Source organism: Catharus ustulatus, chromosome 29, assembly GCF_009819885.2.
Source record: "Catharus ustulatus isolate bCatUst1 chromosome 29, bCatUst1.pri.v2, whole genome shotgun sequence".
In the NCBI taxonomy this organism is placed as follows: Eukaryota; Metazoa; Chordata; class Aves; order Passeriformes; family Turdidae; genus Catharus; species Catharus ustulatus.
Window position 1 is genome coordinate 3,579,940 of NC_046249.1, and position 13,231 is coordinate 3,593,170.

Consider the following 13,231-nt stretch of genomic DNA (forward strand, 5'->3'; position numbering starts at 1 on the left):
CAGCGCCCACAGCCCCGTGGTCAGGGCTGCCCCGAGGTGCAGGCACCGCTCCAGTGCAGTCTATGGGCCCAGGGGGTGCTGGGCTCAAGTCACCGCTCCAGCCCAGCTGGAACTGCCTGATAACACCAAGGGGCTGGGCAGACAACAACCAACAAGCTGGGGCAAAGAGACCTCTGCAGGACTGCAGATTTGTCTCCAACTCTTCTCCGCCCCAGGAGTGAACTCTTGACTGAGTCAGCCATGGAGCACTCACGGCTGGGGGGACTGGGCAGGGGGGCAGGAAAAGCCAAAACAATGGGGCCATAGGCGCCAGTTCCCCCCATGCTCTCCAAGGGGATCTGCCAGCTCCTCCCAGAGCATTTCTTTCCCATCTCCCGCCCACCCTCAGCTAATGGCCGGGCCCCCCTGCCCTGGGGGGATTTGCAAATAAGGCTCCTGTGGTGCAGAAATTCGGTGGAGTATGGTGCCCATGGCACCGGCAGGCTGAGGAGCTGGTCCTGGGTGGCCTCCAGCATCCAGCACAGGGGAGGGAACGGGCCACAAAGAGCCAAAGGCAGAGGGCACATGGGCATGGATGGCCCTGTATGGGGGAGGCTGCTGGGGGTGCACAGAGCAGCCCCCCAAGACAGGAAGGAGGGGCCGGCTGTGAACAAGCAGCCAGGGCTGCTCCTCCGTGCCGGCCGGGTGACCTTGGAAGCCGTTTGCCAGGCCTGAATAAAGCGACAATAATCCTATTCACCTTTTAGCCTCATTTCCTAAGGCAATAAAGCACATGCCCTCGCCGCGTGCAGTCGCAGGTGTCACTCAAGCCCTGATCCCATTTGCACCACTCCAGCCGAGGGAAGTTTTGCTCATTACCCCTCTGACGAGCTTTGTGCAGCAGGGGCAGGAGCCCCAGGCAGGCGCAGGAGCCCCAGGCAGGCGCTGTGCCAGGGCCTTGTCCCTGCCCTGGCTCCGACCGAGGCTGCTCACCCCTTCCCAGCCGGAGAAGGCGCCAGCAGTGCCCCGGGCTGGGAGCTCACCACAGGCTGGGGAAGCTCTCTGCAGCCTCTGGAGCTCGCATGTTCCAGCCAGTTCTGTTCTGTGGGCTCAGGGCACACCCAGCTGGGATCTGAGCAGCTGCAAGGGCTGTGGGCACCCATGGGGCACCCGTCAGCTACCACTTTGGACAGGCAGGTCTGCTGCCTGCAGAGGAGGGAGAAGACAAACACCTTCTCCGTGCAGCACTGGAGAGTTTAGACCAGGCAGAGACTGAGTGTTGGCCACAGCTCCAGGGCAGGGGCACTGAATGTTCCCTGGGAAGGGCAGAGATGCTCTCCAGACCAGACCCTCCTGCCCACTCTGCAGCCCCAGGAGAACAGCCAGCCCATCCAACCACAGCTCCATGCCAGTCCCTGTCTGACGCAAATCCCTTGTAGCCTGGGCACGGACCTGGCAGAACCTCACCCATGCATCACAACCCTTCCCTGGAAGAACTTTATTAAATAGTGTCCAAAAAAAAAACCAGAAGCAGAAATACTCAGCGTGACCCTGTCTTCCCAGCTAGTTAAAAACCACAAACAGAACATCCCCACACACTCAGCGCTGGTGGCTGCTGGGCAAGTCCTCCCTGGTGCCCTCCTCCCTGGAACACAGCTCCAGCATCATGGGCAGGAAAGGCAAAAGGGTCCTGTGAGGACAGCCCAGATGGCTGCAGGGTGAACCCCAAAAAGTGTTGAAAGCCAAGACAGCACTCACATGCTGCTCCCCCACCCATCACCCCCACAAACCCCTCAAACTGCTCCTACCCCGTGGGGCTGAAGAGAAGCTGAACATATCCAAATGAGGAGCAGCCAACACCAGGCCTGGTTATCACTCCTCAGCCAGGCAGAGCCACGATCACCTCAGTTTCTGTGGCTTTGTAAACACCCCAACACAGCTTCCCCCTCTCCACCTGCCCCCCCAGGAAGTTTATAAAATAGGGGGTTTATTTTTTTCCTACAAAGACAGCGATGGGATTTCCTTTGCAACAGCAGAACAGTCTCCCTGCGAGGTAGAGAGTTAATTTCAGGGCTGACAGATCCTAAATTCAAACCAGTTTGTTCTAGTTGAGGTAAAATTCAGCAGTTTATAGTAAGTGTTGCAATGTCAGAGGCCCATCAAGATTCCTCATTGCCGGAGTCATCCTCATCACCGTAACAGCTCTCTTCTTCCTCCTCCATCTCATCATCCTCATAATAGTCATCATAAAAGAGGTCTGAGCCCTCATCTGGGGCTGGAGTCTTGGTCTTTACACAATACTCAGCCAGCGTGGTGGGGACCTTCACTCCGTCCCGCTCAGCATCCACCTTGGTGCCCAGCACTTGCTTCCTGGAGGGCAAGAAGTGGGGGGTGAGAACAGAGCTCTGCACCAGAGCCCCCCAGAGCCCGTGTCCCACAGGATCCCAGTGGAGCCAGTGCTGCCAGGCCCAGGCTCAGCACACACCTGATGATGTCTGTGTACTCCCGGTCCTTCCCTTTGCTCTCCTTCCATTTGCGGTACATCACAGAGGCGTCCACGTTGGCTGGGGAAAACGTGTTGGGCTCATTCAGCAGTGAGATCACGCTCAGCAGAATGGTTCTGGCATCAATAAACATGAGCAGGTCAGAGCTCAGGTGGGTCAGCAGCACCCCAGCAGCCCCATTCTATCCATGGGAAAGCCTTGTGCTTTCCATAGCAAGAGAGGTCCTAGCAAAGGGGAGCAGGCCAGGCAGGGGCCAGCAGCACATGAACTGTTGGGCGTACACTCATCCACACACAAAGCTCTGGCTTTTCTTCAGCAAATCCATCAGCCTGGGAACCTTCACCACCCCACTGGCACCTCCTGCAGGCTCTGGAAGCAGGAGGCTGTCCCCATCCTCCCACCTTCCCACCCCTGCCCTTGGATGAGCCTCCTGGCTGCAGTCCCCCCCAGCCCTCACCGCACGTTCTGGGTGGGGTTCCAGCGCTCCGATGGCAGCTCCCCGCTCTGCGGGTCATCCACGGGCGGGTGGAGGATGGAGATGCAGACATCACCTGTCTGAAAGCACAGGAGAAATAGGATCCTCAGGAGCTGCTGCCCCAGGATCTCCTCACTCACTCTTCCCTTCAGCCGAAGCCAGGTGAGGTGGCCCCAGATGTCCCTTCAGTCCCATAGGAGGGACACAAAAGTGGACAAGCATCCCATGACTGCCAGCACCACACAGATCAGGCTGCTCAACGCTGTGCCCCTGGCATGGGCCCCAGGGCCAGGCAGGTCCCCTGCCCTGCAGTCACTCTTGGCATAGACACAATGTCCCCAAGCGTGGGAGCCATCAGGCCTGCAAAGCCTGGCTGACCTGGAACTAGGACAGCAAAGGGCTGTCGTGAGCTCATTAGCGACATTTCCTGTGCCAGGCACTCATCGCCAGAGGCACTGAGTGTCCAGTGCCAAAGGTTGGCATTTGCATCCAGTGCCATCACAATAGAGGCACACGTGTCCACTGACTGTCCAAGAGCCTCCTGGCTGTGCCAGAGGACCTACCTCGTAGATATTGGGGTGCCACATTTTGGTTAGGAACCTGAAAGCAGGAGGAGAGTAGGGGTAGTCGATGGGAAACCGGAGACGAGCCTGCAAGGGAACCATAAGGAGATGTGAACACCAGCTTGTGAGAAAGAAGGGATGGAAAACCACAGAGCTTCTGACAACTCTGGGAAAAAGGAACCTCTGCCAAGCCCAGCTGGGCGCCTGCTGGGACACAGCCTCCGCACCAGCCAGCTCTCTGGGCAGAACACCAGCCCCAGGGGCAGGATGGATGCTGGCCCCAGGGGCACCCTCTCACCACACAGAGTGGGGTGAGCAAAGGGGCTGTGAACAGCAGCAGCTCCTTGCCCCCCATGCTGCCCATACCCTCCTGTCCAGCAGGGCTCACAAGTACTAACCCAGTGCTCTCCAAGGCAGAGCAACCAGCAGGAGCTCAGTGTTGGCACCCAGCACAAACCCCACAGCAGCACACAGAGCCAGGCAGAGAGTCTGGGTCACCCTCAGAGCTGCTGTCAGGGACAGACCATGGCTGTGCCACTGGAGGAAAGGCTGTTTACCCTTCAGAGCCCACAGGAAGGAAGCATCAGGTGTTTGGTGCTCTGATGAACACACCGAATCTAAAAATAGCCTGTCACTTCTGAGAGGACACACAGTTCAAACTGGCCACAGCGCACAGCTTGGGGGCTAAAAATAAAATCACATGAAGTTCAGGCTGTAGCCCAGAGCTCCAGCAGGGACACTCAGCCACCACCGGCTCCTCCCACAGCCGCCAAGCCCTCGGGGCTGAGACTGGACAAACAGGGGCTCACTGCCCATCTCTGAGTGAAGCCTCAGGGGGCACAGGGACCTGCAGCAACATCCCACAGTCCTCAGCTGCTGCCCCAACCCACCAGCACCAGGAATCCAAGAGGATGGGGGCAGCTGCTCCCTGTGTGGCTGCACAACTTCCCAGTGACTGATTCAACTTTCAGCTGTTTCCAGGCCCTGGGAGCAAACTTCCAGATCAAGACTCAACACGATAACTCCCTGAACACTTCTTGCTCCCTCAATTCATGCACAAGAGGATCCAGACACTGGATCCATGGCACAGGATGGGGTAGAAAGAGGGAAAAGTGCAGCGGGGGCCATGTTGCGTGTGTGGAGTGCAGGGCAGTGACACTCGGCCCCATGCTGGGCTCTGGCCAAACAGCTGAACATCACAGAATAATCCCCTTTGTTGTGTCAGAGGGGATCAGAACAAAACCAGCCGAGGCGAAGCGATGCCAAAGGGGGCTTGGACAGCAACAACCCCACCCTGCTCTGTACAAACAGGTTGGTGTCCCCACAGGCTGGAGAAGACTCAGCCCCTCTGCTCTCCTCTTATGCACAGTCTCACCAGCACCCTCAGTGCCGAGTTTGGAACACAAGAGGAACACAACTGGCTGAAAGGGTGGGAGTTCAGAGGGTCTCATGCCAAGACATTATGGGAAAAAAAAACTCCACTTCAGTGGAGAGATGAAATCTGGCTCTGAGGCACCAGCTTTGCCAGCCCCGGAAAACAAACACAGCTAACCCTGGGTGACTCACCCTGTGCATCCCCACCCTGACAGCAACAGGATGAAAACACAAGAGCTCAGTGGAGGAGGGAGGATGAGAAAGAGGAAGAAAACAGCTATCCCAGGTTGCACAACACCTGGGAAGAGCATGCATATCCTGCCAAGGCGGGGTGAGCACTCAGGCCTCCAAATACCTTCTTCCACCTCAAACCCCAAACCAAGCCACGACACTCACTCCCCAACCCAGCTCCCTGCTCCCACCCTGGGCTGTCTGTGAGCACTCCAGGGACCTTTGTCTCTTCCCTCCAGTCTGGTGGCAACGCCTCGGATCCCCTCCAGGAGAGGGAACATCAGCGGCTTGGAGCCCGCTGTCCTGCACCCTCAGACCGGGGGGGCAGGGGGTGCTTGAGGCAGAGCCCCCAAAGGGGCCGAATGCTCCTCACAACGAAGGGGACCCCCGGTAGTTTGGGAGCAGCCACCTACGCACCAGCTCCCTGCTAGGAACACCCTGAAGCCCCAGGATCCCCCAGGTTCCAAAGACCCAGCTCTCCCTGGCCCTCAACACGCCCACAAGCCCCGGAGCAGCTCTGTCACGACCCCCACACCCACCCGGGACACCCTGCCTCACTCACAGCCCCCTCGCAGGGTCTCACCCCTTTCCAAAACACCCAGCACATCCCCCGACACCGCCTGCTCTGCCTCCGCCCCTCCCCCCCCAGCCCCATCTCCCCCAACACCCGGAGCCTTCCCCGCTGCTCACCTTGAAGTACCCGCCCTCGTAGTGGGTGTCCGGGGGGCCGAAGATGGCCACGTCCCAGGTGTACAGGTCCCCTTCGTCCACCAGCCTGACCCGGAACCCCTCCACGGGCTCCTCCTGCAGCCCCTTCAGCTCCAGCAGCAGCGCCTTCTGCGAGCTGGGCACGGGAGGCCGCGCCATGCCGGGGTACCGGGGCTCTCGGGGGGCGCAGCGGCCGCTCCGGGGCGCGGGGGGGCGGCGGGACCGGGGCCACGCGGGGCACGGCGGGGGCTGGAGTCCCGTGAGGGGCGTGGCCGCCGCGGGAACCGCCCCTACGGGCGCCGCTGGCCAATCAGGGCGCGGGGCGGGGCAGGCGATGGGCGGGGCGGCTCCGCCGGTGCCCGCAGCGCTCCCGGTCGCACCGTCCCACCGAACGAATCCAGCGATCGGCAGCCGCCCCGGGGCTCCCCAGCACACAGAATCCCGGCCCGGAGCGCAGCCCCTGGTCAGCCTGCAGGTGCCATACCTGTGTGACGATTCACAGCGCTGCCAGGGCAGCACCTGGAACGGGAGCAGAGGCTGCTCCTGGCACGGCCGCAGCGGAATGATGCCTCCGGCATCCCCGGCTCGCACCTCCCTTTGTGTCACATCCCGTCAGCTGTGCCTGCGTCAGGAGTCACCACCCGCAGCCTCACCCACACCAGCACCACGTCCTGCCTGCAGGGAGCAGAACATCCGCCCATCACAACATCCCGAGCCCGCGGGGATCCTCCCACCGTCTCTTCCACTCAGGTGCTCCGCAGTCCTGCACCTGCTGCCAACATTAACCCCTGAGCCCGGAGCTTGCCTCAGGGATCTGGGCACTGCTGCAGCACATTCTAGCCCTTCATGCTGCCAAGAGGTTAAGAAACTGGCCACTAAAAAATAATAAAAAAGCTTTAATGTCTTACAGCAAACGAGGAATTGAACAGTATAAATAATGATCAGACAAGTTTAAATAAATAACCCCGGCCTGACACGCAGCTGGTCCCGGGGGAAGGGGATGTGTCTCATCCAGAGCCTGCACTCCACATCCCAGACCACCTTAGCGTTCCCCAGCTGCCCCTGTGCAGCCACAGCCCAGCCCCACACTTTGTTCCTTCTGGGTCATTTCACAGTCCAAAGCAGCTCTGCGGGTCACAGCCTCCATGTGAGTCCTGGATAACACCTAAAAGGGATCTCCCAATGCAGCTGGGCCAGAGGAGCCACGCCTGGGAAAGGCTGCACGCAGGGACACAGAGCTGCTGGGCACCATCAGAACACGGCAGGGAGCGTGGAAACTGAGAATCTCTTGTAGGGCAGATCAAGGCTCTCCAGCCAGTGCCCAGTCAACGCCCCGTGCTCGCCATCCAGCTTGGAGGGGGCCCCACAGGGCCAGCAGTGGCCGCAGCGAGCGCTGTTCCCACTCGGCATCACTCCACGGGCTTCACCTTCGCTATGAACAGGGCGGTGGCTTTCCTCAGGAACTCCTCCCTGCTCATGGAGGAGCTGAGCTTCCTCTCCTGCAGCGCCTGGTCCATGGCCAGTGCCAGCCTGTCGGGGCCCAGCCTGGAGCCGGCCTCCAGGTAGCGGCCAGGCCGCGAGCCGTGCCCGGCGCCCAGCGCGTCCTCCAGCGCCCGCAGCACAGCCTGGCACAGCCGGGTGTCCGCCGAGTCCCCAGCGCCCAGCACGGCGAACAGCGCGTCGGCCTTGGCCGCGAACTCCAGCAGCACGCAGCAGGTGAGGACGCCGTAGCGGAACACGTCGAACGGGACGGCCTCGTGGTCGCGGCAGCGGACGCGGCGCAGCAGCTCGGCCGCCGCCTCGGCCGGGGCCGCCCCGCGCTGGCAGATGCGCCGCAGCAGCTCGCTGTAGAGCCGCCCGTCCACGCCCGCCGCCCGCCGCCTCCCGCCGCACCCCAGCACCTCGTAGGCCGCGCCGGCGTTGCTGTCGAAGGCCGTCCTGTCGCGACAGGGCACAGACACAGAGAGGCGGCCTCGCCCCCCGCTCCCGCCGCCCCCCGCCGCCGCCCGCCGCACCTGTGCGAGTGATGAGCCAGGCACACGTACCACAGCGCCCGGGCCAGGCGCTGCGGCGGCCCCGGGGGCTCCGCCGCCGCCTCCGCCAGCACCAGTCGCTCGAAGTATTCGGCCAAGAAGGACACGGGCTCGGCGGGCCGCGCCTCCAGCACCTTGAGCAGCGCCTCCCGCACCATGGCCGTGACGCCGGCTCGCAGCAGGAACTCCGCCGCGCTGCCCTCCGCCAGCCCGCCACCCCCCGGCGCTGTCCGCCCCGGCTCCGGCAGCCCGCTGACTCCTGCCGGCACCGGGGCGGCGGCCGCTCGGCGCTTCTCGTACGCTGCCATCTTGGAAAGCACTTCCGCCCGGGCCGGAAGCTTCCCTGCCGCCATCTTGCACGCTGGCAGCCAATCGGTGGGCAGGAAGGTAATGCGGGAACATCGCCATTGGGCGAGGCCGTGGCCGCCATCTTGAGTATGGGCAAAGAAGCTGCGTTGTCAACGGTAACGCCCCGGGTGCCATGTTTACTGCGGGCAGATGCCCCGCCCTTGGCAACCGGGCGGGCGCCGCGGATGCCGCCGATGTCCTGGGCCGGTGAGGGGCCGCAGGACCGGTACCGCCCAGACCCAAAGGACACTTGCTCAGGGCTCGAAAGGAAACAGTTCTTTATTGGAGCACCGGTTTCACCCGCCCGCCGAGCCCACGCTGCCCTCGGGGCTGCCTCGGACCTTCTGTTTTGACAGACAAGCGGCCATCGTGCTCCCGCCCGTCCGCTGGTGCCGGGAGCTCCAAGCACCGGACCCAGCCCAGTATTCGGTGCCAGCCCGCGGGGATCCAGCCCCGGACGTGTCCCTGGCCTCGTCCCTGTGTCGCCTCCGCTCATTGCCCTGCTGGGCTTTGCATCCCGCGGCAGCCGCAGGCAGCTGCTCCCTCTCCTACTCCCACTCCTTCTTGCTGGCCAGGGGCCGAGCGAGGCCAGCGACAGACAGGGGGACGGCAGGGACACGGCTGAGGGCTCGGGCCTCCAGCCGGCTGCTCCCACTTCTAGGACAGCTGCTACCGAGATCTGAATCGTTTCCACAAGCGTCGAGACACGGCAGCGGTCACGATGAGCCCCAGGAGCGATCCCGCTGTCCCCATAGCAATGGCAGGGCCGGAGCTGAAGGAATCTGCAGGCACAAGGAGCTGTGAGCGAATCCCCGCGGCACCGACACGAGGGGCTGCAGCACCACCCAGGCGATGAGAGCAGAGCAGGGCAGGGCTCCGCAGACCCCCAGCACTCACCCTCCACCACCATCACCTCCAGGCTGGCCGTGTGGCTGCGGTGGCCAAGCAGGACGCACTGGTAGTGGCCCTGGTGCCAGGGCTGGGCGCGGTCCAGCCGCAGCGCGGAGCTGCTGCCCGCGGTCTCCTCCCGGTACTGCGAGAGGGCTGCGGGGGTCCGGAGCCAGCCCACCGTGGCGTTCCCGGTGCACTCAGCGTGGCACTCGATGCGCAGGGCCCTGCCCCGCGTCCCGGTGGGAGGTAGCGACCAGATCTGCAGGCTGCAGGCAGGAATTGTCCCCGCAGATGGCACTGTCCCTGCCGTGCCAGAGGCAGGGAGGGTGGTGGTGGTGGCCACACGTGCCGTGGGGCTGCCTGCGGTGAGGTCCCGGGGCACAGAGGGCTTCGTGGAGGGGGGGTTGGTAACAGCAGCCAGATCGAGGGTGGTCCCAGTGTTGGGCTCCTGTGTTGTGGTGGGATCACCTGTAGGGACACTCGGCCCTGGAGGAAGTGTTGTGGTGGCCACAGGCCTGGCTGTGCTGGGACTCTCCATGGAGGTGACCTCAGTCTCCGGCTGCTTCGTCACAGCTGCAAACACACAGCAGTAGCCTTGATCACAGGTGACCAAAAAAAAAGCAGCCTTGGTCACAGGTGACCTTGCTGCAGCTCCAACCCCCTCCACCCCCTGGGCACAGTGAGCAGGAGCAAAGGGGCACTGCCAGGAGCAACAGGTACAGGGGATTCAGGAGTGGTGCAGAAACGGGGGCTGCTCCTGCTTGGCAGAGCTATTCTGAGGAGCACAGGCCAGTGGGGGTTGGCTCCAGGGGATGGGGTATGTGCAGGTTGGGGTCCCCAACCCCTCCTGGCACTCACCTTCAGTCTTTGCCACCAGAGATGCCACCTGGGTGAAGGTCTCCTGCCCGACCTGCAGCGTCACCTTACACCTAAACTCTACCCCTTCTACCACCTCTGTCCCATCCACGGACAGGATGGAAACGATATTATACAGCTGCTCATCGGCATCATGAGAATCAAAGTCTGTGTTCACCACCTGGTGCCCCCGGTACCAGATGAGGTTCACCCCAGTGATAGGATACAGTTGCGTGGCTGAGCACTTCAGTTTGGCGGGGTATCCCGGGCGCAGGATTTGGGGAGTTGCCTCCAGCCTCAGCGTGTCTGGGAAGGCTGGAAAGGAGTGGCATCGTTAAGGGTGATTTTTGGCAGCACAGCAAAGCTCAGGAGGAAGGGGGCTACCTTGGGGATCCAGGCTGGGGACCGCTTACCATAGACCTTCAATTCGGTGGTTTTCCGGTAGTCCTGCCCTTGGCACCTGCCCCAGCAGACCTTCGTGCCCTCCGTGGCCACGGTGGCATGCCTGATGTGCAGGATGCTGTAGGTGGAGAAGGAGGAGATGGTCCCCAGGGCGATGTCCAGCCCCCACCACTCCACCTTGCCCCCTGCGCAGGCCAAGGAGCAGTTCAAGTCTGTCGAGCCCCCAAACGGCACCACCGGCTCCTGCGGTGTCACCACCAGCCTGTTAGCAGGGCGCCCTGGGCAGGAAAAGTGCAGGGTCAGGGGAGGGGACAGCCACCAGCACCCCGCAGCTCCGGCCGCCGGGGCAGGGAGCCACAGCAGCGACAGGGACAGGGTGGCTGTCCTAGGGCGAAGCAAAGAGAGCAGCAGCAGGGCACGGCAGCGCAGTGGGTCGGGGGATTAGGGCGGCTCTTGGCCCCGTGGCACTCACCGCTGCAGCCCCACAGCGAGCCGAGGAGGAGAAGGACAGGAACCAGCTCCATCACCCACAGGGCAGCAGCAGGGCTGGTTTCCACTTCTTTCCTTCCTTTCCCCTTCCAGGAGCGGGTGTCGCGGGGGCTGTCTCCTTCTGGCCGCCGGCTCCAACCTCAGCCCTTCTTAAGCCCTGGAGGAACCGCCCCCATGAGCACCAGGACCTCCACAAATTCCAGCCCAAGGGGTATTTCCAGAGGGAGGTTTCTGATTTTCTTCCAAGTTCGGCTCTTGCACAACACCCAGCCGACGACCCAGCCGGCAGCCCCCAAAAACCCGGGAAAGCCCCTGTCCCAAAGGGTCCCTGTGTGGCTGCAGGGGCTCCCATCACCCCACCGGGGAGCCCTGCACAGATTCGTGCACCTCGGGATTTGGCTCAGCTCCAGCTCTATCCCTGTTTTTTTGTAGGCTGCATCACTCCCCCAGAGCCCCTGGCAAACCAACTTTTCCGTGACCCCAACAGCTGCTGGGGACACACAGCTGTAAGAAGGGCCCTGGCAGTCCCCAAAGCAGAGCCAGGGTGCATTTATTCCTCAAACAGGGTTTTTTCAGGGATGGAAGCAGGTGCTCCTGTGAGGGCTGGTCTTGTGGTAAAGATGGAGAAAGTGTTAGCACAGAGAAGGAGTCAAACACCCTGCATTATCCAACCTCAGCATCTGTCCAGGTTCAGGCTATCCAGGTCTGGCATCACTCTGTCATTCCTGCCCAGCTCCCTGTGGAGAGATGAGTCCTGTTCTGCCCCATTCCATCCTGCCAGTCTGCAGCCAAGGCTGGGGAAGGTCCCACAGGGCTGAGGGAGGCATGAGCCCATTTCTGCACCCAGTGACATCACAGGATCTGGACATTTCCCATCTGGGAACTGTTCTGAGACGTAACTCCGTGCATTGTGTGTGCCGCGCATCCTTTTAGGAGGTCATGCCATTAATTCTCTGAGTGTGCCAGAGGCCTCTGAGCAAGGAAAGTGCTCTGTAAACACTCCCCACCAAATGTGCACACTCAGCTGAAGCAGGTGATTAATGATGCTGGGGTTTTTGTTCCTTCCATCCTGTGTTAAAAGAGCCACTTCCCGGATTTTCCAGCAGCCACCAGAGCCCCCCTGTCCAACCCTGGGACAAACCATGGCCAGGGCTGCTCCCACACTGCCAGGCTCTTCCCTGAATTGAGTCTGGGAACCTTGAGGACACACACGTGGTGCCAGGGTTTCACCTTCCTCTCCCATAACCCTGATTGTGGGAATGGTGCAGTGAGAAAACCCCTGAATCAGTGCCTGAACGAGAGCTGAGCATTTACGGAGCCACCTCATCTTAAAAAGAGGCTTCCCTTTTTCTTCCTGGACCTCAAAAAATTAGCAGTTACCAGAAATCCCAGCACCTTGTGCTGCACTTCCTCTGTTTTGGGGCTTGGAAGTGCCCAGAGCTACCTCAACCACCCACAGACGGAGCAAATGAAGTCATGGAAACCTGATAATCCTCCAGTTCCAATGGCTCAGTCACCAAGCCACAGGCAGGTCAGGGGACTTGGCCCAGCTCAGAGTGATGTGGCAGAGCTCCTGAGCAGTGGACTCACCTCAACCCCTATTCCACCACCAGCTTGGGACCTCTCCTCCATGGATTCAGACCTTCCCCCACCCCAGAGGAGCACAGGAGCTGCTGCTGCCCTGGGCACAGCACAGGGACATCACCAGGTTGCGTGCAGGGCAGAAGGAGCGAGCTTACGCACCAGGAGTGTTTTCCACCCCACAGGAAGCCTTTGAAGGAACGAAGGGAATGATGGCTTTCCAGACTCAGGGGCCTGAACACCTTTCCTGGAAGCCGATTGTGCTTCCTCCCACAGGGCAGGCATGGGGATTAGTGCTGGGCAATACTTTGTCCAGAGATGTTCCTCAGGAAACAAAACAGTTCAGTGTGGAGACACAAACCACCAAGGGACAAGTGCTGGCTCCAGCACAGGATACCCCTGGAGCCCCTCGGGTCGGGGTCTAACCCCAGGCTGTCACCACCAGAAGGGACAAGGCTTTGCCACTGCCCCAGGAGCCACCACACCAGGGGGGAGGGTGGTCAACAACATCCTGCACTGCAACACCTGCCCTTTGTTCTCCAGTGACATCACATGAGATAAGTTGGAGGTTTTCTCTCAATTAAAGATGGAAACAAAACAAAAGCTAGCTCCAGTCCAGAGGAAATACATACAGAAGCAACAGGCTGTGTAATGGCTCATGTTTCCAGGATATCATCCATCAAGCACTAGTTCCCATCCCAGAGCTGACTTGGATGTGTTTATATTTTCTGGGATTGTATTAGTCACTTACGACCATCCTCAGCCACCACAAAGAGTGTTTAAATGAGTCAGATAAGA

The 13,231-nt window shown here is 61.1% G+C and overlaps 3 protein-coding genes across 3 annotated transcripts; all 3 read right to left on the reverse strand.

Moving 5' to 3' along the window:
- Positions 1 to 1,462: 1,462 nt before the first annotated feature.
- CDC34 (cell division cycle 34, ubiqiutin conjugating enzyme) lies at positions 1,463 to 6,047 on the reverse strand. Its single transcript, XM_033082469.2, has 5 exons — positions 5,817 to 6,047; positions 3,522 to 3,608; positions 2,941 to 3,038; positions 2,465 to 2,599; positions 1,463 to 2,349 (listed from the first exon to the last, which is right to left on the reverse strand). Exons 1-5 carry the CDS (start codon positions 5,991 to 5,993, stop codon positions 2,139 to 2,141), a joined length of 708 nt encoding a protein of 235 aa, XP_032938360.1. The 5' UTR covers positions 5,994 to 6,047; the 3' UTR covers positions 1,463 to 2,138.
- A 668-nt stretch (positions 6,048 to 6,715) lies between these two features.
- TPGS1 (tubulin polyglutamylase complex subunit 1) lies at positions 6,716 to 8,175 on the reverse strand. The gene is made up of 2 exons (XM_033082468.2): positions 7,850 to 8,175; positions 6,716 to 7,772 (listed from the first exon to the last, which is right to left on the reverse strand). Exons 1-2 carry the CDS (start codon positions 8,173 to 8,175, stop codon positions 7,244 to 7,246), a joined length of 855 nt encoding a protein of 284 aa, XP_032938359.1. The 3' UTR covers positions 6,716 to 7,243.
- Positions 8,176 to 8,872: 697 nt separating this feature from the next.
- MADCAM1 (mucosal vascular addressin cell adhesion molecule 1) lies at positions 8,873 to 11,067 on the reverse strand. The gene is given in 5 exon segments (XM_033081935.2): positions 8,873 to 8,997; positions 9,113 to 9,679; positions 9,965 to 10,276; positions 10,375 to 10,641; positions 10,836 to 11,067. Coding segments are annotated over 5 exon segments (1,323 nt in total). The 5' UTR covers positions 10,888 to 11,067.
- Positions 11,068 to 13,231: the final 2,164 nt, after the last annotated feature.